This window comes from Mus musculus, chromosome 2 (genome assembly GCF_000001635.26).
Source record: "Mus musculus strain C57BL/6J chromosome 2, GRCm38.p6 C57BL/6J".
NCBI classification, from domain to species: Eukaryota; Metazoa; Chordata; class Mammalia; order Rodentia; family Muridae; genus Mus; species Mus musculus.
This window is the reverse complement of record NC_000068.7, coordinates 110,263,798-110,288,705: the sequence shown is the minus strand read 5'-3', so window position 1 is coordinate 110,288,705 and position 24,908 is coordinate 110,263,798. Positions and strand designations below refer to the sequence as shown.

The window sequence follows — 24,908 nt, the reverse complement described above, 5'->3', positions numbered from 1 at the left end:
AATTCCACAGAAACCAAAGTTCAGATTTCAAAGAATCCAGGGACATTTCACATTGCAAATTTCAGTTCACAAATGCCAATAGAAGTTTGAAGGGGTCAAATTCTCCCTCAACACAGTAAAAAGTAGGATCAAAATGGCGCAGTATCTAACTAACAAGATGAGCTTTAAAGAAACTACATTAAGGGACAGAAAGATGGCTCAATAGTTAAGAACATATACTGTTCTCGAAAGGACCAGAATTTGGTTCCCAGAGCCTTCATTGTTAGGCATCTCACAACCATCTATAACTCCAGCTCCAAGAGATCCAACAGCCACTTCTACTCATATACATAAACCCACACGCACGCAGACTCACAAATATGCATAATTTTATCTTTAAGTGAAAAAATGTGTATGATATATGTGTGTGTGTGTGTGTGTGTGTGTGTGTGTGTGTGTGTGTGTGTGTGACATCATAAATACCTATTTAATTGCCCATACTATGTTATGTGGTATCTCTTCCTTACCCTATGGTAATTCAACTCAGACATACATCATTCCGTCTCATGCTTGTCATGGACTAGTAAAACTGAGACATCTGTATGTTATTACCACTGTCATTCAGAAGGCCTGACTTCTGGAAATGTTGGGTAATCAAGTTATGGTTTTAGGACCAGCTTAGTGCCTGTGATGGAGTCAGCATGTTAAGAGATGATAGTAGATATAGTTCTTGCCTCAGTTGTCTGCTCAGAATTGCTTTGCTCCCTTCTTTTTAAACTCTTTTCACAGGACACATGATGCTGGCTTTCTGTCCCCTGTCATATTTTCTTTTGACAGACAACTCATTCCATGCCTGTTTAGGACTGGCTTTATTTTCATTTTTATTTTGGTTTAGTTTGGTTTTTATATTTGTTTGTGTGTTTTAGTCAGCTTTTGGGTTGGGTTGGGTTGGTTGGTTGGCTGGCCGATTAGTTGGGTTTTCTTTTCTTGTCTTTTTGATCTTTTCTTCCAACAACTATTCTTGGTGCATGATTCTTCATCTGCATGTCTCTTCGGCTGCTGGAAAGGAATCTCCCTCAGCCAACCCTGCTCTTTAAGATTAGAATCTTTACTTTCTTCTAAAGTCCAGGCATTAACAAACAAAACCAGGCAAAGAAAATAACATGTCATTACTTCTCACACAAATAAACAAATTTTGTATTCTCAGTGGCCAAGGAGGAAAGAAGAAATGTAAATTCTCCTCTCCCCCATTAATTTATAACATAAAATAGTTTCTACTTTTTTGTTGAATGGTCTGGCTTTATTTATAATAAGTTCAGTATATAAAATAAACAAACACAGCTGTAAGCTATCCCTACTGATTATTTGTTAGCTTGTGCAGTGTTTAAAACTTTAATTTTATTAAGACAATACTGAGAAATCTGAATGATCTCAAGTAAGGAAAAATATCAAACCCTCAAATTTTCCTTACTAGTTGTGTGAGTTCAGAAACTAGCTGACTGTGCCGGGGCAGAGTGATTTACATAAATGCATTTATGCATCGCAAACTGAGGGAGCAGAATTAGGAAGAAAGGGGTCCAGTTTGAACAATTAACCAGTCACGCTGGCGTAATCCTGGAAATGTGTAGATATCACTGTCCTGTTCATATTGAGCACCTTTCTAGTGAAAGTGAGGACCTGATCAGGACCATCAGCAACAACTAAATATCTGACACACAAGTTCCCGCTAAGTGAGTTTTCAAGCCTTAGGACTTCCATCAAGTCCAGACTTTAAAAACTTCTTTCTTAGTGTTATTGGCAACTGTCTTGATTTCAAAACTTAACCTCATGAGGAACTCATAGCAACTCTTCATCAGAGAATTAAGCACAAGGAGCAAAGACTAGCCAGCACGACTGCCTTTCTAGACTGAGGCCAGAAATGCAGGTTTATATTTTGGGGGTTTTGTTTCTCTAAAAATGTTTTACTCACTGAGGTAAGCATGTTGAACAGGTACATGGCATACGGGCTAGACTGTGTGAGGAATGAACTGAAAGTCAAAGCGTTCTGAAAGGAATAAATTAAGAAGATGAGGCACAGAGAGAAAAGTGGTTTAAAAAAAATAAACAGGATCCTGATGTTTATCCAAAGCTCTCTATTGCCAAACAACACTTACAAGAGCCCCATCATAATTAAAATATATAAATACTTTGGCATGCTTTTTCTAAAGACTTTAGAAACAAACTAAGATCTGAACACTCTAGGGCATCCGTATTAAATTAGTTCCCTGAACAGAGAGTTTAATCATAGATCTGCTCTGGGCTACTTGTAAGTGAGAAGTCCAGCTAAGCCTGTTGTATAATTTCTCATAGCTCTGTTTCTCCTCAGCTGAGGCCTTGGCCTCACCCTTCTGGAGTGGTTTAATCCCCACCATGCCTTCTGAGATTCTAGGATGAAAGTTTGCTGGAAAGAGAATAAAACACTGCTAGCCCTGCCCCGTTTTACATCTGTACGTGTGCCTTGTATGCAGACCTCATCAGATGAATAAAATCAACCAAAAAAAAAAAATTAGATGTTTCTAGTGGGCTGTCTGTCAAGTACACTAGCCAGAGAGCTAAGAACTAGAACACTGAAATAGTGTCTAGGGATTAAGAGCCTTCCCATCATCCATTGGACTGTGATGGTCCTTCAAAGGCTGTCTGTAAACCAGGCCAGAAATATGTCACAAACTAGATTGTCTTAGAGATTGTGGATGTATGAGTGAAACAGCCACAGTCCCTGGCATCCATCCTTTCAGAAACTGTTCCCACCATTAGCACTGCCTTCAAGTCTGACTTTAAAACACCTACTTGCTTGACATGCATATTACCAGAAAATATTGCTGAAGTGTGGGGACAACATGGGAAAAGAGAGAAAACAGCTAACCCATTTTGTTGAAATGTCTCGCCAAGAAACAGCTTGGGAGGGGTTGGGGAAGACTGGACTACATAGCCTGTCTTGAAGAAAAATGGTTTGCGGGGTATGGAAACCAACCTAGGAGTGATTCAGACTTGAGAGAAAAACAAAGAAAACTTGTCTGAGTTCTGGACGTAGTTGTAATCTTAACGTATGTTGAAAAGACTGAACCACTAGAACGTCATAATAAGTTGTTTTAAATGCACCACTGACTATAGCATTTGAAGCTGAGGAAAGTCTTAAAAATGAGTAGTCTACTAAGTACTAAGGTTTCTTAGGCAGGGTAACATGGAGTTCTGCTCCTACAGACATTGTGACCCCTGATCGTGTTATCTGCCAAGAGCCAGTCCCTGGGGTTCCTTATTAAGTTTCATAGTAATTAATGCTGCTGCCAGTAAAACCACGTGACTATGAGGTCATCTCATGAATGGAAGAAAAAGTATTGTTGTGCCTCATTCTCCCTAGAAATCATTTGAGGTAGCCTGTTTAGGCAGCCACTTCTCTGAAAGTTCTTTGGTGCCCATGGCCACCTTGGTAACATCCTATGCAACCAGGGCAAGCTGTTGTCTCTGAGTCAAGAGAAGTGATCTTGATAAGACATCTTTTATGTTTTAAGTATTAAACTCAGTTCTCTGCAATCAGTATTGTGAATCCTCACAAATCCAATAATAGTCATTATCCCCATTTTTCAGGTACAAATTAGAGCCAAAACAGAGTTACTTGCCTCAACATCCCACCCTGTTTTCTTTGCAATACTTTAGTTTGGGTTATAATGTTGGAATTTTGGACTGTCAAGTCTGCTTTCTGGGGGATAGGTCATTTGGTAACGTTGTTTCCAAACAAACATGAAGGCCTCAGTTTAGATCCCCAGAATCCACAAAAAAAAAAAAAAAAGAAAGAAAGAAAGAAAAAAGAAAAAAGAAAAAAAGAAAAGAAAAGAAAAAGAAAAAAGAAACTAAAGAAGAAAGTGTGCTCCTGTAATCTTAGTATTGGGAAGGCAGAGGCACAAAGATGCCCTGAAGCTTGCTTGCTCACATGTATATACTCAGAGAAACACACTGACACATACTCACACACAACACAAATTTGGAAAGAAGTTGGTATCACTTGGGGTATTGCTATGATAAGCCTGACCATGCTTTTGTTTGGAAGGATGTGGATTTGGGGGCACTAAATTTGGAAAGCTGTGGTATGTTTTAAGTGGAGCTTAATGGGCTATCCTAGTAGGAATATGGAAGACTTTGTAGCTGAAAGTGATATAACTGTGCAGAACTGACCCAAGAGGTTTCAGTGGAGAAGAATTTCAGTAGGTGGCCTTGAGACTGTTTTTGTGGTATTTTGATGAAGAATGTGGCTGCTTTCTGCCCTTGTCTGAAGAATCAACCTGAGGTTAAGACAAAGAGATTGATATTAATTGCATTGACAAAGGAAGAAGTCTCAACAAAGCCCAGCAAAGACTTTGCTCTCTGATTGAGTCTCATGAAGAGCATTTTGAAGAAGCATAGCAAGCTGAGAAAGGAAAAATACAAAATATATGGTTTAAGTATTAAAGGGGTACCATCTATTCCCCATTACTGAGTTCTCTTGGTATAGAGAGACATAAAGTCACATAAAACAATTGCACGGCTAAATTATCAAGCAAATGTTCTTCAATAAGGTCAATGCCAAAAAGTAGACAATTGCAGCCACCACAAACCCCAACCACATGTCTTAAGCAAAACCAAACTTTTAGGACCACAGTGTTTGCTTCTTTGCTGTCCCAGTTTAGTGCTGTCAGTCCTCGTGTGCTTTCCTGGAGTGGCTACTCACAGTCTCAATTTCCTGGATTTGTTTGTTTGTTTTTATCTTTTTCATGTGCTGTCATTAGTTTGAGTAAACATAAATTTGCTGGTTAGCCCAAGTCTTTTGTCACTGGGCCTGTATTTATTTTGCCTGTCTGAAACCCAGCCTCTTGTAAATTTCTCAGGGAAGACCCACGGGAACAATATTCTCTGGATTCTTGAATGTTGACAGCAGCTTAAGACTTTTCCTCCTACTTAAAAAATGGCCTGGCTAAATAAAGAATTCTTGGTTCACATCATGTTTAACAAGTCAGGAGACTTTTATTGGTAATCAGATTTTATTTTCCTTATGAGTAATGTAATATCTCTACCTGGACAGTGAGGTTTTCTTGATGTCTGGTCATTTTTCGTGCCATGTTTTGATGTGGGTTGTTCTGAGGTCAGTTCTTCAATGAGCAGTTGCAAGCTTTCCTTTAAAATCACAAGGTTTTGTTTTGTTTTATTTTTTCCTTGAATTTTTTCCATTTGTTCTGTTCCTTTGTCTTGCATTTCTTCTTTTTTTATTTGTTATTAAAATCTTTTTTATTAGATACTTTCTTTATTTACATTTCAAATGTTACTACCTTTCCTGGTTTCCCCTCTGAAAACCACCTATAGCATCCTTCCTCTCCCTGCTCACCAACCCATCAACTCTCACTTCCTGGCCCTGGCATTCCCCCACACTGGAGCATAGAGCCTTCACAGGACCAAAGACCTCTCCTCCCACTGATGACCAACTAGGCCATTCTCTGCTATATATGCAGCTGGAGAAATGAGTCCCACCATGTGTTTTCTTTGGTTGGTGGTTTAGTCCCACGGAGCTCTGGGGGTACTGGTTAGTTCATATTGTTGTTCCCTCCATGGGGCTGCAAACCCCTATAGCTTCTTGGGTACTTTCTCTAGCTCCTTCATTGGGGACCCTGGGCTCAGTCCAATGGATGGCTGTGAGCATCCACTTCTGTATTTGTCAGGCATTGGCAGAGCCTCTCAGGAGACAGCTATATCAGGCTTCTGTCATCAAGCTCTTGGCATCCACAATAGTTTCTGGATTTGGTGGTTGTTTGTGGGATGGATCCCCAGGTGGGGCAGTCTCTGGATACTCATTCCTTCAGTCTCTTCTTCACACTTTGTCTCTGTAACTCCTTCCATGGGTATTTTTGTTCACACTCCTAAGAAGGGTCGAAGTATCCACACTTTGTTCTTCCTTCTTCTTAAGTTTCATGTGTTTTGGGAATTGTATCTTGGGTATTCCGAGATTCTGGGCTAATATCCACTTATCAGTGACTGCATACCATGTGTGTTCCTTTATGATTGGGTTACCTCACTCAGGATGATATCCTCCAGATCCCTTCATTTGCTTTAGAATTTCGTAAATTCATTGTTTTTAATAGTACTCCATTGTGTAAATGTACCACATTTTCTGTATCCACCCTTCTGTTGAGGGACATCTAGGTTCCTTCCAGCTTCTGACTATTACAAATAAGGCTGGGCTGCTATGAACATAGTGGACATGTGTCCTTATAACATGTTGGTGAATCTTGTGGGTATATGCCCAGGAGTGATATTGCTGGGTCCTCAGGTAGTACTATGCCCAATCTTCTAAGGAACTGCCAGCCTGATTTCCAGAGTCATTGTATCAGCTTGCAATCCCACCAGCAACGGAGGAGTATTCTTTGTCCATATCCTTGCCAGCATCTGCTGTCACCTGAGTTTTTGATCTTAGCCAATCTGACTGGTGTGAGGTAGAATATCAGGGTTGTTTTGCTTTGAATTTCCCTAATGACTAAGGATGTTGAACCTTTTTTAGGTGCTTCTCAGCCATTCTGTATTCCTCAGTTGAAAATTCTTTGTTTAGCCCTGTACTCCATTTTTTAATAGCGTTATTTTGTTCTCTGGAGTCTGCCTTCATGAGTTCTTTGTATATATTGGATATTAGCCTTCTATCGAATTTATGATTGGTAAAGATCTTTACCCAATCTGTTGCTTGCCTTTTTCTCTTATTGACTGTGTCCTTTGCCTTATAGAAGCTTTGCAATTTTATGATGTCCCATTTGTCGATTCTTGATCTTACAGTACAAGCCATTGGTGTTCTGTTCAGGACTTTTTCCACTGTGCCCATATCCTTGAGTTTAGTCCCCACTTTCTCCTCTATAAGTTTCAGTGTCTCTGGTTTTATGTGGAGGTCCTTGATCCACTTGGACTAGAGCTTTGTACAAGGAGATAAGAATGTACTCATGGCTCCAGCTGCATATGCAGCAGACGATGGCCTAGTGGGACATCAATGGAGGGAGAGTCCCTTTGTCCTATGAAGGCTCTAGGCCTCAGTGTGGGGGAATGCCAGGGCCAGGAAGTGGGAGTGGGTGGGTTGGTTAGCAGGGGGTGGGGGGATGGGATGGGGGAGGGTGTATTTCGGAGGAGAAACCAAGAAAAGTGGTGATAACATTTGAAATGTAAATAAAGAAAATATCCAAGAAAGAAAAAAAGAATGGGTCGATGTGCATTCTTCTACTTGTTAACCACCAGTTGAGCCAGCACCATTTGTTGAAAATGCTCTTTTTTCCACTGGATGGTTTTAGCTCCTTTGTAAAGATCAAGTGACCATAAGTGTGTGGGTTCATTTCTGGGTCTTCAATTCTATTCCATTGGTTTTCCTGCCTGTCACTGTACCAATACCATGCCATTTTTATTACAATTTCTCTGTAGTACAGCTTGAGGTCAGGAATAGTGATTCCACCAGAAGGTCTTTTATCGTTGAGAATAGTTTTTGCTATCCTAGGTTTTTGTTATTACAGATGAATTTGCAAATTGCCCTTTCTAACTATGTGAAGAATTGAGTTGGAATTTTGATGAAGATTGCACTGAATCTGTAGATTGCTTTCAGCAAGATGGCCAATTTTACTATATTAATCCTGCCAGTCCATAAGCATGAGAGATCTTTCCATCTTCTGAGATCTTCAATTTCTTTCTTCAGAGACTTGAAGTTCTTATCATACAGATCTTTCACTTCCTTAGTTAGAGGCACACCAAGGTATTTTATATTCTTTTTGACTATTGTGAAAGGTGTTGTTTCCCTAATTTCTTTCTCAGCCTGTTTATTCTTTGTGTACAGGAAGACCATGGATTTGTTTGAATTAATTTTATATCTGGCCACTTCGCTGAAGTTATTTATCAGGTGTCTTAGTCAGGGTTTCTATTCCTGCACAAACATCATGACCAAGAAGCAAGTTGGGGAGGAAAGGGTTTATTCAGCTTACAATTCCATACTGCTGTTCATCACCAAGGAAGTCAGGACTGGAACTCAAACAGGTCAGGAAGCAGGAGCTGATGCAGAGGCCATGGAGGGATGTTCTTTACTGGCTTGCTTCCCCTGGCTTGCTCAGCTTGCTCTCTTATAGAACCAAGACTACCAGCCCAGAGATGGTCCCACCCACAAGAGGCCTTTCCCCCTTGATCACTAATTGAGAAAATGCCTTACAGTTGGATCTCGTGGAGGCATTTCCTCAACTGAAGCTCCTTTCCCTGTGATAACTCCAGCTGTGTCAAGTTGACACAAAACCAGCTGGTACATCAGGTTTAGGAGTTCTCTGGTGGAATTTTGGAGGTCACTCAAGTATACTATCCTATGATCTGCAAATAGTGATATTTTGACTTCTTCCTTTCCAATTTGTATCCCTTTGATCTCCTTTTGTTGTCTAATTGCTCTAGCTAAGACTTCAAGTACTATAAGAATAGGTAGAGAGAGAGTGGGCAGCCTTGTCTAGTCCCTGATTTTAGTGGGATTGCTTCAAGTTTCTCTTCGTTTAGTTTGATGTTGGCTACTGGTTTGCTGTATATTGCTTTTACTATGTTTAGGTATGGACTTTGAATTCCTGATCTTTCCAAGACTTTTATCATCTTTTTATTAAGATGTTAATTCTACCCCAGCCAGTCTAGAGTCAATGAAATCTCCACCAAAATTACCCTTCTCTTTTACAAATGGAAAAACAATTTCAAGGGACTACAAATAAACAAAAATTTGTGATAATCACATTGGTGCTACTGGAATAAAAGTAGACAAATAAAGCAGAGAAATTATTGAGTTCAGAAATAAAGCTGTTCTTTATGGCCGACTATCAGAAAAGATATCAAAGACATTCAGTATGGAAATAATTGTGTCTTCATTAAATGGAGCTGAGACAAATGAGCATCCATAGGTAAGGGAATGAAGTTGGATTCTCTAACTCAAATTCTATACAACAACTACAACAACAACAAAAAAAAATGAACTGGATCAATCAGTTAAAAATAAGCTCTAAATCTTAACATTCTTAGATATCTTAGTCAGGGTTTCTATTTCTGCACAAACATCATGACCAAGAAGCAAGTTGGGGAGGAAAGGGTTTATTCAGCTTACAAATTTCCACATAGCTGTTCATTAGTGAAAGAAGTCAGGACTGGAACTCAAGCAGGTCAGGGAGAAGGAACTGATGCAGAGGCCATGGAGGGATGTTACTTACTGGCTTGCTTCTCCTGGCTTGCTCGGCCTGCTCTCTTATGGAACCCAAGACTACCAGCCCAGAGATGGTCCCACCCACAAGGGGCCTTTCACCCTTGATCACTAATTGAGAAAATGCCTTACAGCTGGATCTCATGGAGGCATCTCCCCAACTGAAGCTCCTTTCTCTGTGGTAACTCCAGCCTGTGTCAAGTTGACACCCAAAACCAGCCAGTACAATCGACCCCTTGTCAACTTGACACACAAACACATCACTAGTAAGCCTCAACCCTTAGTTCTTATTCATCCCCAAGATCTTAAATAACTTTAAAAGTCCCACAGTCTTTACATATTAAAAGTTCAATCCTTTAAAAATGTCCAATATCTTTTAAAATCCAAAGTCTTTTTACAATTAAAAGTCTCTTAACTGTGGGATCCACTAAAATATTTTCTTCCTTCAAGAGGGAAAAGTATCAGGGCACAGTCACAATCAAAAGCAAAAATTAAACTCCAACTGTCCAATGTCTGGAATCCAACTCATGATCTTCTGGGCTCTTCCAAGAGCTTGGGTCACTTCTCCAGCCATGCCCTTTGTAGCACACACCTTGTCTTCTAGGCTCCAGCTGCCTGTACTCCACTGCTGCTGCTGTTCTTGGTGGTCATCTCATGGTACTGGCATCTCCAAAACACTGCTGTCTTCCATTGTAACTTGGCTTTGACAATAGCCTCTCATGGGCTCTCTTCATGGTGCCAAGTCTCAACTCCTTTGCATGATCCCTTCAGTCCTGAGCCATAAATTGCAACTGAGGCTGCACCTTCACCAATGGCCTTCCATGGCCTCTCATAGTGCTGAGCCTCAGCTGCTCTGTGTGACCCCTTCATGCCTTCAAAACCAGTACCACCTGGGTAACTCTTACACATTACCAAGACCTGCTGCAGCACGAGGTACAACTTTGGCTATCTCTGGAACACAGCCTCTGTGCTCTCAGAAAACACTTCTGAGAAGATGTCACCTTAATGACGCTGGTCTCTTCTTATCACCACTAATTTCTAAGCTCCAGTTAACCAGCATCAATAGTCCCAGTAAGGAAAAGTTTTCACTTTAGTAGTTCTGGCATCTTGTTAATCACAGCTGATTCTTCAGCCCCAGCTAACCAGAACCACAGGATCTTCACAATCCAAAATAACAATGGCCCTGAAAAGAGTCTTTAATTTTCCCTCTGAAATTTCACAAGCCAGGCCTCCATCTTCTGCACTGTTCTCAACATTATCTTCCAACCTCCTACACAACGTCTGACAGAGCACTTAACACCGATCTTCTAGCCCAAAGTTCCAAAGTCCTTCCACAGTCCTCTCCCAAAACATGGTCAGGTTGTCACAGGAATACCCCACTCAGTTGGTACCAATTTATTTTAGTCAGGGTTTCTATTCCTGCACAAACATCATGACCAAGAAGCAAGTTGGGGAGGAAAGGGTTTATTCAGCTTACAAATTTCCACATAGCCGTTCATTAGTGAAAGAAGTTAGGACTGGAACTCAAGCAGGTCAGGGAGAAGGAGCTGATGCAGAGGCCATGGAGGGTTGTTCTTTACTGGCTTGCTTCCCCTGACTTGCTCAGCCTGCTCTCTAATAGAACCCAAAACTACCAGCCCAGAGATGGTCCCACCCACAAGCGGCCTTTCTCCCTTGATCATTAAATGAGAAAAGGCCTTACAGCTGGATCTCGTGGGAGCATCTCCCCAACTGAAGCTCCTTTCTCTGTGATAACTCCAGCCTGTATCAAGTTGACACCCAAAACCAGCCAGTACATTAGTTAGATTTGAATGATCATGACTTGAGTAATGGGATTGTAGTTATTACACCAAAATATGGGCAACAAAGAAAAGGTGGATAAATTGGATTTCACAAAAATTGAAAACCCATGAGCATCAAAAAACATTCATTCACATAGGGCTGGAGAGATAACTCATCAGTTAAGAACACTGGCTGCTCTTGCCAAGAATCCAGGTTCAGTTCCCAGCAAACACACTGGGAGGTTCTCAACCACCTGAAATTCCAGTTCTGTTACTGTTGGTAACATCTCTTCCAGGGAACCTGATGCCCTCTTCTGACCCTGAAGACACTGCATACACATGGTGCACATAGTCTCAAATATTATGCATCATATACATAATAGAAATAAATCTTCCTAAAACTTACAAGAAAATAGAAAAAGCCCATAGAATACATGAAAGTTTTCACAAATCAGGTTAATCAATAATCTAGAATGCTAGCTATGTAGTACACTATTATGATTCAACAAAAATTATGTCAATCTATAATAAGAGATTTGCATAGATGATTCTAAAAAGACACATAGGTGTCCAGCAAGTACATTGTGAGATATTCACTATAATTGATCATTAGGAGGGTACAAAGCAAAACCACAATAACACAACATTAGTGAGTAGACTATAATAACAATTTTGAAAAATCAGGCATTGTGAAATGTAGGTGTAGGTGTGAGGGACTTGAAAATCTGACACATTGCTAGTTAGAATTAAAATGATACATCTGTTATAGAAATAGTTTGTCCATTCCTCAAACAGTATAACACAGAACAATTATTTGATCTTCTATTGTACCTTTATGAATCCATTTTAAAAATTAGAAATAGGTGCTCAAATAAATATATGTACACATATGTCCAGATCAGCACTATTTGTAACAGACAAAAAATAGAAAGAGCCTAAATGGACAAACTACTGAAAAAGTAGAGAAATACACAGTTTTCTCTCCATTCAAACAGTGCAGAATTCAGACACCTGGCTCCACACAGTAGAATGTTATCAGCTATAAAGGGAGGTGATATGAAAACATGTGCATTAACACTGTGAATGAATCTTGAAAACATTATGCAGAGTGAAAAAAGCCAGGAACAAAAGGACAAACAATATACAATGTTATGTGTAGTAAATATTCAAAATAGGTAAACATATAAGACAGAAAGCTGATCAGTGATTCTCAAAGATCTAGAAGAAAACAGAATGAGAAAAAACTGCAGATAAGAATTTTATACTGCTGCATTTCTAGTACTGTGATAAAATATCATGACCAAAGCAACTTATAGAAGGAGAGACTTATTTAAGCATACAGTTCTAGAGGGGTAAGAATTCACAATGACAGCATCAGCAGGTGTGCGGGCACGAGCGGGAAGGTGAGAGCTTGCACCTTCAACTGCAAGCATAAAAAGAAAATCTGCTAGTATAGTATGGCCTGAAGCTCTCACAGTCTACCTCAGTAATGTATTTCCTTTCATGAGGCCATACCTCATAAACCTGCCCAAACAGTGTCACCTACTGGGCACCAAGTGTTCTGATATCTCTGCCTATGGGGAAAATTCTCATTCAAACCCCTACAAGGGTTTTGCTATGGATGAACATGATTTTAGAATAGCTCTACTCAGAGGTGCTGCTACCATCTAGATGTCCCAAATGTCACTATCCTATTCACTTAAAACTGTTCACCTTATATTGTATGAATCTTCTGCAGTAAATCAAATGGATAAAACTTTTTAAAAATGACTCATAATCCCAATGTGTACCTCCCTACCCATCCTGTGGGAGAGGCTAGCATGTGTGTTATTCTTCGGTGTCTTGACAAGAGAAATACAGAAGTGCCAGTTCAGAAAGAGTCACTTAAGAGAAAGGTTAAGATTTTTCTGGCTGTTAGTCATTATGTTAATTATTTCATAAAATGGAAAGTTTCTATTTCCCCTCTCATAGCAAATGCATTGTAACACATTTCCTCTGGCTTAGCGTCAACCTTTTAAAACACATGTTTCTTGTATTTTGCAGACACACTTGGCAAGTGCAGGACAAGATTGATGCCAACAATGTGGCTTATACAACTGGGAAGCTCAGCTTCCACACTGACTACCCAGCCCTCCACCATCCACCTGGGGTAAGGTGAGCTTCAACACATTTTCCACAAGCCAGGCCAAGAAAGAAATGTTCTCCTGGACCGAGTCTAGATTATATATCTCATTGCTGGATATGACTTATGTCCATCTTCTTTTCTGAAACTCAATCTGAACTCACAAACGTCTTATGCCTAAGTTCTGAATGTCCTCACTTTTTAAAGGGAAAAGGACATTTTCACTCATCTTTCTTCTTGGATATAACTATTGGAGCATTTTGCTTTGCCAAGACAAATTTTAAGACAGCAGTATATCTTGAGATTTTTCTGCACATATATCACTCCCACAAGAATTAAACAAGAATGAAATGTGGAAATATAGTGTGCAGTCATATGGTGATCCCTTGTACCAGCAAATGAATTAAAAACTTTCCAAATTGAGGTTTTTTGGAGCTGGCTCAATTGATAAAAATGTTTGCTGCACAAACATAAAGGCCTCTGTTCAGATACCTGTCACCCAGGTAAAAAGATGTGTGTGTGTGTGTGTGTGTGTGTGTGTGTGTGTTTGTGTGTGTGTGTGTGTGTGTGTGTGTGTGTGTGTGTGTGTGTGTGTGTGTGTGTGTGTTTGTAAACACAGCTCTGGGAAGGCAGAAAAAAACTCTCCAGGGCATGCTAGCCAGCTGATGCAACTAATTGTTAAGCTCCAGGTTCAGTGATAGACTCTGTTCCTAAAATAAGATGGAGAGTAATTGAGGAAATGTTGGCCTGTTGCTTACACACACACACACACATATCCCTCATCAATTTAACAGCTTAAACAAAGAATCAGTACAGGAAGACCCGTGACATTTTGCCCCTTCCTCATCATGCATGCACATGGGCATGCACACACCTTCATACTTACATGCATGCATCAAACACACAAAGTTGAACGGATGGGCAGTACATGTGAAACGAAAAGCTTAACAAAATACTCCCAGAGGATGTTGCTCAATGGTAAGAGTGCTTGACCTGCACATATTAGGCTGTTCAAACCCTGGTAGTGATAAATAATAATAGTGAATATTATTATCATAATAAACAGCTAGATACTCCGCACATGTGTTTTTATTATTTGAGCTGTGCTCAGCTAAGTGGTTTTTGTTTTCAGTCATCTGGCTCTTGTCAGCTGCCAAGTTGGCTAGGATACAGCTCACTTCAGATGGAGCTGAGATGGTTTGCCTCTGCTCCCCCTAGTTTATTATCTTCCAACAGGCTAGCCTTGTCTTTCTCACATGACAACTAGCAACATTTTCAGTGAGCAAGCCAAAGCATGTGTGAGTTCTTGGGACCTAGGCCAGTAATCAGCGTAAGGTCTCTTTAGTGATGTTTTATTTGTCTAAGCAATTAATGAGGCTAGCCCAGACTGTAGATAAGAAAGTGGATTGCTCTCATGAAAAGCTGGAAAATGTATTATAGGGATATCAGTATAAGGAACAGAATAACCATGCTCTTAGTGGATGCTCTCTCCTATCACACCAACAAGATTACTTGCCAAAGAAGAAGCATCGTGCATAGCAATTTTACCCACGAGAATCTTGTCTTTCCCTCCTCATCTTTACAAATCATCATCTTCCTAAAGCAAACACGTTTTTACTAAATCATTTTTTTCTTAAACCAAAAAACAGATAGTTAGAAAATTAAAGACAGTCTACCCTTCAGTTTTTAGCTAAACTGAACTGAGCTGAAACAACCACATACAAATCCATATCTTCAGAGATGGATAAAAAGTTGGGCAATTCTTGACTTAATTAAGAATGAATGGGCCAAAATCAAAATGAATTACTTTTGGCCATCATCTCTACTGAACGTGTTTTCCCTGTGCCCTGGTTCTTACCCATTGTTCTTGCCAAATTTAGTTAGCTAAGCTAGTCTAGTATCTGGCTTCATATGTTTTAAATTATTATGTTGATTGTAAAACACCACATGATTTCTCTGAACCAAAAGATGATAGAGAAATGACTCCTCTGATCACCTTTTGGGGCAGGAGCTGGGGAAGCAAAGGAACAGTGAGGCTTATTCTGAATGTGGTACAGACACCAAACCGCTCAACACTTTCTGTCTGCTAATAGTTGCTTGTCAAATGTAGAACAACCTAAAAGAATGGATCTGGATAACTAAAAGTCCAACTTGAACATTTATGTTTTGCTTTTTGTGAATTTGTTTCTAAGTAAAAACTGAACTCATAAGGAAAAAAGTTATTCAATGGTTTCTGAAATATACTTAAAATATAATAAAATGCTTGGCATCTTCTCAGTATTTTATGCTTTCTCAGAGTTTTCAGTTTTATGTGACTTCTCTTAGAAATCCTTTAGGGTAGATAGACAAGCTTGATCATACCTTGCTGTGTTAGACAAGAACATGAAGCATAAGGTTTTCTAGGACAACCACTAATGGATGAAAAACCTGGACTTGAACCTACATTTCTGCCTATATATTTAACACACCATGTGAGTCAGAACTGGGTGGAGTTCTAACTTCCATAACATGAAATGTGATAGATTATTTATAGGAATTGTCATAATATAATTTACAAACTCTTCAAGGACAGTAACTGAATCTTATACTTCTTTATAGCTCAAAACTTAAGACATCTTGTGCATGATAGAAACACAAGCAATCTGCTCAAGAGAAGCCATGAAGTGCAGTAAGCCAAAGGAGGCATCCAAAGCCAATGACGTTCCATAGTTTTTTAAATAACGAATTTCTGACTTGTTTTCATTCTAGCAGATAAACACATATATATGCTATGTCACTGTGAATCTTCCATTTTGAGTTATGAAGAATCTCTTAACACCAAAGTTTGATCTTTTCTTTAACAAATAGAAAAGGTAAATGTTCTTTTCAGTATGTTTGAAATGATCTGGAAAATTACTTTCCTGGTAAGGGTTCAACTTGATCAGGATGAGAAGACACATCTTAAATGACACACAGATGTGGCTTTGCTCACTTTTTTCTCTGGGCCAAAAGTCACATGCTTCCATAAGGAAATATTTAGAAAGGAATTTTTTTATTCTGAATGATTTATGTGAAACAAAATTGGGTTTTATATATGACAGGAGTATATTTAGCTTTTGGATTAGTGGTGAAAATATTGTCAGACTCTATAATCAATTTTCTTTTATAAGATTGTGTTAAAACATACCTACACAAAAGGAGATATTATTTGGCCTACTAATATGTAAAAGATATCAACTGGCCTTTTTTAAACTAATATTTGAGTCAGTGGATCCATTATGGCAAAACTCAAAAGAATTTAACCACTGTGATTCTCTTGAGAACAAATTTGTGTTCTTATTGTATGTTTTGGAGCTCTGTAAACTTGTAGCTGATAAGGCTATTTCTCCTTTGTGTCTTCATGTCACCTGGTCTCTCCTTGACCTGGTGAGATAACTTTTTTAAAATGCCTTGTTCAGTTTATGCACATACTTTTCAAGGTTAAAATGTTGCTCCATTTAAAGATTCAATCATTACTAATTTGTTTGAATTATCATCCAAGAATTGACCTTTAGCATATGTAGACACATAAACACCTAAGACTGGATTTCTATGATTGCTGTAAATGGATCCCCTGAAATGAGGGGGACTTTCTGTGTTTTGGATTTGTGACAAATGAGCCAAAGATTGAGTACCATATTTATCACATATTAACTGAATTTTGTTATATACTTTGATACGTCTATACTTGAATCTCTCCATCTTCAAACTGAAGACAAGTTTACTGAACTCTAAATGCCATCATAAAATTTAATATACAGAAAATAATTATTTCAGAATAGTTTATGCATAAAATCAAAAGAATTGATATAAAACCTGTGGCTCAGTGGATAAAACACCTACTAGGCATGTGTGAAGACCAGAGTTTGGATCCCCACATTGCATCTCTCCTGTAATTTCAGCACAGATAAAACATACAATATGTACTCCAATCAACCTATTTTGTTTGCTAACTTATTTAGCTAGCTCTAGGTTCAACCAAAAAATCCTGCCTCAATAAATAAAGTGGAGAGCAATGGAAAGTAACCATTAATGGTAACTTTAGGAGTCTACAATATGTTCACATGTTCATATACATTCACTTATGACATGGACCCACAGGCATACAAACACATACATGTACACAAACATATGCAGGCATGTGGAAAAAGAAATATGGAATATAATTTTAAATTAAATTCTTTTGCCACAATAACTATACTTCAAGTGTACAATGGCCATGTGGTACTGGTGATTCCTATATTAGAAAGCCTTAAAAGCCACTGTTCTAGACCATCTATGGAGAAAACCAAGCAAAGCAAATATTTTTCTCACTAACACTAATATCCACTCAAGTATGGATATTTGGTTACATCAGTGAGACAATGATCTAAAATGTATTGGAATCAGCAAAAGCAAAATTTTCCCAACAGAATGTCATTAGTTCCTTCAAACAGAAAACCAGCCTCTAAATTTAGGTCCTCAGAATCATCCAACCTAAACTCACTCACCAGAAGGAGTCACAGAAACAATTAAAACCCTAGTCACAAAAACAAAATTAATTTTTGTTTTGTCTCTCAAATTGTAATATGTTCACCATGTTCTCTTAACACATGGAGCAATTAATACTCTCCTCGTTTGATTTACCATTTCCTCCCATTGTCCCACCTTAATTCATTGCCTTTACATCTTCATGTGTGAACTGTCTCATTAGAGTGGCAAGTAGCTATGGCTTGGCATGTTCCCATCTTAAAATTAGTGTGCCTGCGCAACACCACGAGACTAATAGATAAGGTATTTTTCAGTTTGGTCCATATTATCTCCAGAGTGAATGATCCTTATGCAAAAGAGCAAGTACAAGAATCCATCATCTGACATTTAAAACTGTTGGGGACAAAAGTCAGTTATCCTTCTTCCAGCCTGGCCTACCTCTCCCACTGTAACCATCTGCTGTAGCCAAGATTTTATTATCCAGTAGACTACACATTTTTCAGACCTATCAGCTCAGTCACCTATTTGCATTCTCATCCTATTTAATGTAACCCAAGTCTTATCCACAGTCCACTACCCAGTTTAAACCTGCCTCTGTCGTTGGCTTCCCTGCCTGCAGCAGCAGGCTGTGCTTCTTGTCTACAACTGCTGTGATTTGTGCCCAACTATTGAGCATTATTCTTATGCCCAACTTCAGTAGGCTTGACATATATCGCATTGTTATAAGCAACTTTTCATTGTTAATTCCCCTCAATACTGACATAAGAGAATAGGGTTTTTTTTTTAAGTTTGTTCATTTTTAATTTCTATCTCTTAAATATTTAACATACTGATTTTTTTTAAAGTAGGTGCCATCATCTTTAACTCTTTCTCATTTCTCCTTCAGGTTCAGCTTCTGCATTGTATCAAGCAAACAGTCACAGGAGGTGACTCTGAAATTGTGGATGGGTTTAACGTGTGCCAAAAGCTCAAGGAGAAGAACCCTCAGGCTTTCCATATTCTCTCCTCGACCTTTGTGGATTTTACAGACATTGGAGTGGATTACTGTGATTTCTCTGTGCAATCTAAACACAAGATTATAGAGTGAGTAGTCTTATAAATTCACTGTCATTGGAACAACTGGCCTGAGGGTTAAACAGCAGAAATCTCTCATTATGTTCAAAGCTGTGACTTAATAAGGTGCTAGAAAAAAAAAGAGAGTATGATTTTCCATTAAAAAAAACAGTTTCTAAGTGATATAAAATGTGTTCCAAATCAATGTTAGTTTTTTGTAACTAAGAACTCACTTTTTAAGTATAAACTATGCCTTGTCATAATCGATATGATTATAGGTGTTAGCGCTTCTACAGCTGGAAGTGACAATAGAACTGAAAATGACCCAGGAGTTACATCCTGCCAACCAGAAGCTCTTGTTTTTTCTTCATAACTTTGTCATTTTGTTTTGGTCTCATTTTAAAAGATACTTCTCACCAGCCCCAAATTTTTTCAACATCCTTCATGCTAGCAAAGATAGTGTTTGTTTTGCAAAAGTTGTGTCGCAGCTGGGTGGCTCCCTGCCCAGACACGTCTCAGTCCATTCGTTAGACCATAATTACAAGGACCATACTAGAAGATTGCACAGTGCTACTTAGCCATAGCTGGATCCCCTGAGCATCTCTGGAGCAGAATCATTTTGGCAACATGGACTAAGAATGCAACATCTCTCATAGAGTTCTAAGTCAGCAGAAATCATAATTCATGTCCTACATAGACTACTTTATGGGTTTTTTTTTTCCTTAAACTTCATTGTGAGTACAGGACAAGAAACATCTTACTTTTTTTTTTTTTGACTGAGTTTCTTCTTGTTCTTAATTAGAATGCTTTGCTTTTTTCTTTTTGTTCTTTACATACTCAATTAACTGTGCCTCTCTTTGTCTCTCTCTCTCTCTCTCTCTCTCTCTCTCTCTCTCTCTCTCTCTCCCTCTCTATCAAGTCATAGGCTGACGTATAATCTTATTCCTTCCAAGTGTTTATTGGGGCCAAGGCACTGCTTAGTATCTGGGGTGCATCAAAGGAAAAAACAAAGAACCCTACACTTATAGAGCTTATATTTAGTAAAGCGGGGTGTTTAAATTTTTCGGTCAAATTATAGTGAATGTTTAAAAAGAACATTGCATGTTCTAAAATGAAGGCAGAGTTGATGATAAAGGGGACCTGTAGCTCTGAAGACTTGCTGAGGATGAAACGTGCATTGTCAACGTCCCTAAGTGAGAATTCAGCGAACCACTAACAGATATAATTTTGGGATAGAAATAGATTTTCTACATAGGTTGGATGGGAAGGATAGAGAAAAGATAAATTTCAGGAATAAATTTTAGATAAAAATAAATCTAAGTTGCTCTCTGAAAACTGTGAGGTTCACATTATATTCACCCCTGAGATCCTCGCGCCTCACCCTCTGACAAGCATGTACCATTGCACTTAGCACATCAAGAATCTTAGTTATAACTTGACGGTTAAACTTAAACACTACTTTTTTAAAATGCTGTTTAGTATTTTAGCTTGATATAAGTAGTCACGATATGCATAATGTGAATATGTGTCTAAACCACATCACCCCATTATGTTTAATTTGTATGTTTTTATGTATGCTATATTTCAAACATATCTTCCAAATGAAATTGACACTTATTAGATGTTAATTTTGCCTCTCAAATAAAATAGGTTGGATGATAAAGGCCAAGTGGTTCGCGTCAACTTCAACAATGCAACCAGAGATACAGTCTTTGATGTCCCCATCGAAAGAGTTCAGCCTTTCTACGCTGCTCTGAAAGAGTTTGTTGACCTCATGAACAGCAAAGAATACAAGTATACCTTCAAGATGAATCCAGGTCAGTGAATAAAATGACATCCAGGTTAGTACTACTGCAGACTACTAATGAGCAGCTAATTTGCCCGAATAGCAGACTCTTGACAACTCTACTTCTCGGTTGCTGACTCCCCAGACTTAAAAATAGTCCTGTTTTCAAACTCTCATGGAAATCCTAGCACATGAGATTTTAAGATCTTTCCATCTAAGAGTCATTCAAAGTGAGGCCAGATGAAACCCATGCTTAATTTTAAAACTGTTTTGTATTTTCTGCCCTGATAGCTTTTTGAAAACTCTTCTGTGTCACCTGTGTGATTTTCCATATTTTATTAACTAAATTCACCCTGGCTCAAATCCAAGAAAGAATGCTTGCTATCTTTCCTTACACCAAATGTTGTATTATATGAAAGTTTCATAAGCACAACCTAGATTCTAACATGAATTGCCCACACTCATAAAAAGGCATCACTTCTCAAAATAGTGAAAATATAGAGTACAAATAAAATTAATTTTAAACTTCTCTCTTGGTAAACAAAATCATCGTTGTAACTCCCACTCCAAAATACATTAGTAATGTTTATTAATATATCTTAACTAGCAAAGATAGTAATAACAAAAAAATCAGGACTGCCTATCCTAGAGACTTGAAGTGCATATGGAAGTATTGATATTTTTTTCTAGACAATTTCTGCTGATTAAAATATCACCAAACTTGGATCATTTTTTTCTTGTTATTTATTTTTTCAATTCACAATAAATTTGTGAATGTTTATAGCTTATATGTTTTGAGATGTGTATATGTTATGGAATAGTGAAATTGAGTTAATTAAATATGTGCAGTATTTAGCATAACTATTAGTTTTCACAAAGGGAACAAACACATAAGATCTTTCTTAGTGACTACAGAGTATCTTTACTGACAATAGACACCATGTTGAAAACTAGATCTGATCATAAAGATTTGCATGTTATTTGCAAATAAAGAGAATTATTTGCATAACTTCTCTTTCTGTTGGTTTGGCCTATTTGAACATTAATTGTTTTATTTTTAAGATTTTATTTACCTTTTCATGTGTGTGTTTATCTGATGCATTTCTGTATACTACACATTATATAATGTCCACAGAATCCCAAAAAGCACATGAAACATCTAGTGAGTGGAATTACAGAGAGCTTTGAGCCACACTGTGAGTGTTGGATATTGAGATCCTCTGGAAAAGCAATACTCTTAAATGCCAAGACATCTCTTAAGCCACCTGAACCTCTTCATCTCTTTCTCCTCTCTTCCCTTATTCTCTCCTCGCTATATCATAAAGACTCATCTTTAGCTCCTGAGCTTGGCTTCAGTAATATTTCTACCTCACTCACCAAGTAAATGGGGCTACAGACACCCACATATCAAACCTAACTGAGTTGTTTTTAGAAATTTTATTTGAGATAATAAAGTGCATAAATAGAACTAGATAACTCTATAAAGCCTTTGGCATGCAGTCAAAGCAGATTTATTTTAGAAATAACACCATATAAAACAGGAATATCATGGGAAACATACATACAAAAAATAAGAGGAGTTGGAATCCAAACTGGGTAAATGCCTTGATTTGAGTTTTCTCACATATGAGGAGATGAAATGCTGCTTTGTTCTCAGTATTTCCTTTTTGAAAAAAAGTATATAAAATATGAAGGCTATCAGCCAAAAATTTCACTATCCTTACAGTTACTTAAAGCTCTTAAACTGAGACAGAATGTCTATTATTAATAAATTTGTAAAAATAGAACACAAGCCGGGCTGTGGTGGCGCACGCCTTTAATCCCAGCACGTGGGAGGCAGAGGCAGGTAGATTTCTGAGTTCGAGGCCAGCCTGGTCTACAGAGTGAGTTCCAGGACAGCCAGGGCTACAGAGAGAAACCCTGTCTCGAAAAACCAAAAACAAAACAAAACAAAACAAAACAAAACAAAACAAAACAAAACAAAACAAAAAATTAGAACACAAAAGCCTTACACAAAGAAAAATCTTTCACAGAGCCATGCCCATAAAACTCCATCAAACTATGAAGTGTAAGTGGTAGGATGTATGTGGAGAACCATTACCTATGGTTGTGTTCTGCAGATGACCCTGACAAGTTCCAATGGAGAGCTACAACCCAATAGTCACACATGGCCTTAATAAAATTAAAGAGGTCACAAAATAATCAAAGGTTAAGAATTTAGGAAAGGAACTGGATATCATGGTGGTAGGTAGTGGTAAAGATGAGAAGGAGATATGAGAAAGAAGGGGGGAGTGGAGAGGAGGGTAACTAGAATGTATTATCTACATGTAAAAACTGTCCAAGAACAAAATTAGTTTAAAAAGAAATTGTGTAGTGATGTTTACAAAAGAAAGCATTCTGGATTTTTTTTGCATGTGTGAACTGAGGAATGGTGGCATCTTGCATATTTTACTTTCTTGTTATTTGGTTTCTTAGTGAATATAGTTCATTCTTATTCATTATTACTATGTTGGGCAACAGATTTGAACATGAAATTTTTGTTATTTGCAACCAAAGGCATAATTTCTACTTTGTAAATAATAAGTTCTATTTTTGTAAATCATATAAATTCAAATTAATCATGTCAAAAAATTCCCCTAATTAGGTGATGTGATTACCTTCGACAACTGGCGCTTGCTTCATGGACGTCGTAGCTATGAGGCGGGAACTGAGATATCCCGCCATCTGGAAGGAGCGTATGCTGACTGGGATGTAGTGATGTCAAGGCTTCGTATTCTGAGACAGAGAGTCACGAATGGGAACTGAATCTCCTGGCCTTAGACTTTAGTGCAAGTCCAGTGACTGAATGCTCCTATCTATAACCTGGTTATTCTCATATCATGATCAACATCATTCACATAATAATTTCTTTAAAACTGAACATGCAGCTTCTCTCATCAGGGTATTCTTCCCTGCAATCATATTCAATATCTCTTATTTAGTGTCATGGTAAGGGTTAGTCTCAAAGCATCCCTTCTGTGGGATAAGCTCTCTGACTTTGCATTAGCAAGTATTACCAAACCACCCCCCCTACAAATAGTTTTATATCTAACAAATCTTTCTGGCAAATAAAACTGTTTTATAAATGATTAAAGCTTGTGTTTCAAATAAAAGATCTTAAAATATGTTCCTGCTCAGTTGCCTACGTGATCTCATTTTTCATGATTGCATGTCTTTAGCATGCTTGGAAAAGTGTTCATATTTTCGAAGCTCTGTTTTATTTTTTATATATTGCAGAATTTTGTTGCCCATGCTTAGAGAACTCATTTACTTGATAATCCCAACATTGTTTGTCATCCTTAAGTCATGACAGTAAACCCAAGTAAGCCAAATGAAGAGAAAAATCTAGTCCCTCTAAATTTGTCTTGACTAGAGAAATGTTCCCACAGACTGCCAGTGTTGCCCTCACCTAAGGACACAACACTCCTCTTCATTCCTTGTCTTCAACTCATGAATTTTTAAAAGATACTGCCAACCTACCTGAATGGACAAGATGGCTGCTTGCCTCTGGACAGCCTTACCAGCTGGTCTCATCTTTTTGCATGGCCACTCCCCTAGTGATAGAACTCAAATGTCAGAGCACAGAATGAAGTTGTAATCTGTTGAGCCTCCCATACGGATGAGAAAAGAAGCTTTGGAATTCCAATTTGATGAGATTCTGATAGTACCAACATATTTCATTTTGTTGACATTTGAATCTGTGTAAACTTTATGTTTCTAGAAATCTCTAAGTAACTTTACTTATTATGCAAAGAAGGGGAATTCATTGTGGCAACATCATCTTAATACACAGTTATCCGTATTTGCTTTCCTCTATGTCCCATCTGGACATTCAAGGTTCTTAGCACTGCACTAAATAAGAATGGAAAGAGTGATCACTGTTACCTCATTTCTGATTTTAAAGGGAAAATCTGTCTTTCTCCATTAAGTATGATGTCAGTTATAGATTTGTCATATCTGGCCTTTAATATGGAGGGGTATTTTTCTTTTCCTCCTAGTTCTTCCAACCTTTTATCATGAGGGAATTCATGGGCTTTTTCTAACTCTATTAAGATGACTGTGATTTCTGCCATAACTTACGTGTGTGATGCATTAATATTTATCAACTTGTATATGTTGAAAGCATCCTGGCATCCCCAAATAAAACCAACTTTATCCTGTGTATGATCTTTTTTAAAAAGTTCTTTAATTAAGCTTTAAAATTATTAATAAGTTACATCCATGTTCACCAGGAAAATTAGTCTGTAGTATTTTTATTGTTGGCTTATTTGTCTATTATTATTATCTGGTTTTGATATCAGGATAATACTGGCTTACCAAGAGTTTGTTAGCATGGCTTCCTTCTCTAATTTGTCTACCATCTAAGAAGTACTGGTATTTTCCTCTTTCAATGGTTTGGTAGAATTCAGCAGTTGCAGTCCT

The 24,908-nt window shown here is 38.1% G+C and overlaps 1 protein-coding gene across 4 annotated transcripts in view; it reads left to right on the top strand.

The window, feature by feature from the left end:
- The window catches only part of Bbox1 (butyrobetaine (gamma), 2-oxoglutarate dioxygenase 1 (gamma-butyrobetaine hydroxylase)), a 50,758-nt gene extending 26,108 nt beyond the window's left edge, over window positions 1-24,650 (top strand). For 2 of the 4 annotated variants that reach the window (XM_006498823.4, XM_006498822.4), the window contains 4 exons: window positions 13,042-13,147; window positions 18,495-18,691; window positions 20,312-20,478; window positions 23,092-24,650. In XM_006498823.4, coding sequence (XP_006498886.1) covers window positions 13,042-13,147; window positions 18,495-18,691; window positions 20,312-20,478; window positions 23,092-23,252 — 631 coding nt within the window. In that variant the 3' untranslated portion in view covers window positions 23,253-24,650. Of the gene's footprint in view, window positions 1-13,041; window positions 13,153-18,494; window positions 18,692-20,311; window positions 20,479-23,091 lie in introns of all 4 variants that reach the window. The other 2 variants (XR_001781096.2, NM_130452.1) reach the window with 2 other exon arrangements.
- The last annotated feature ends 258 nt before the right edge of the window (window positions 24,651-24,908 follow it).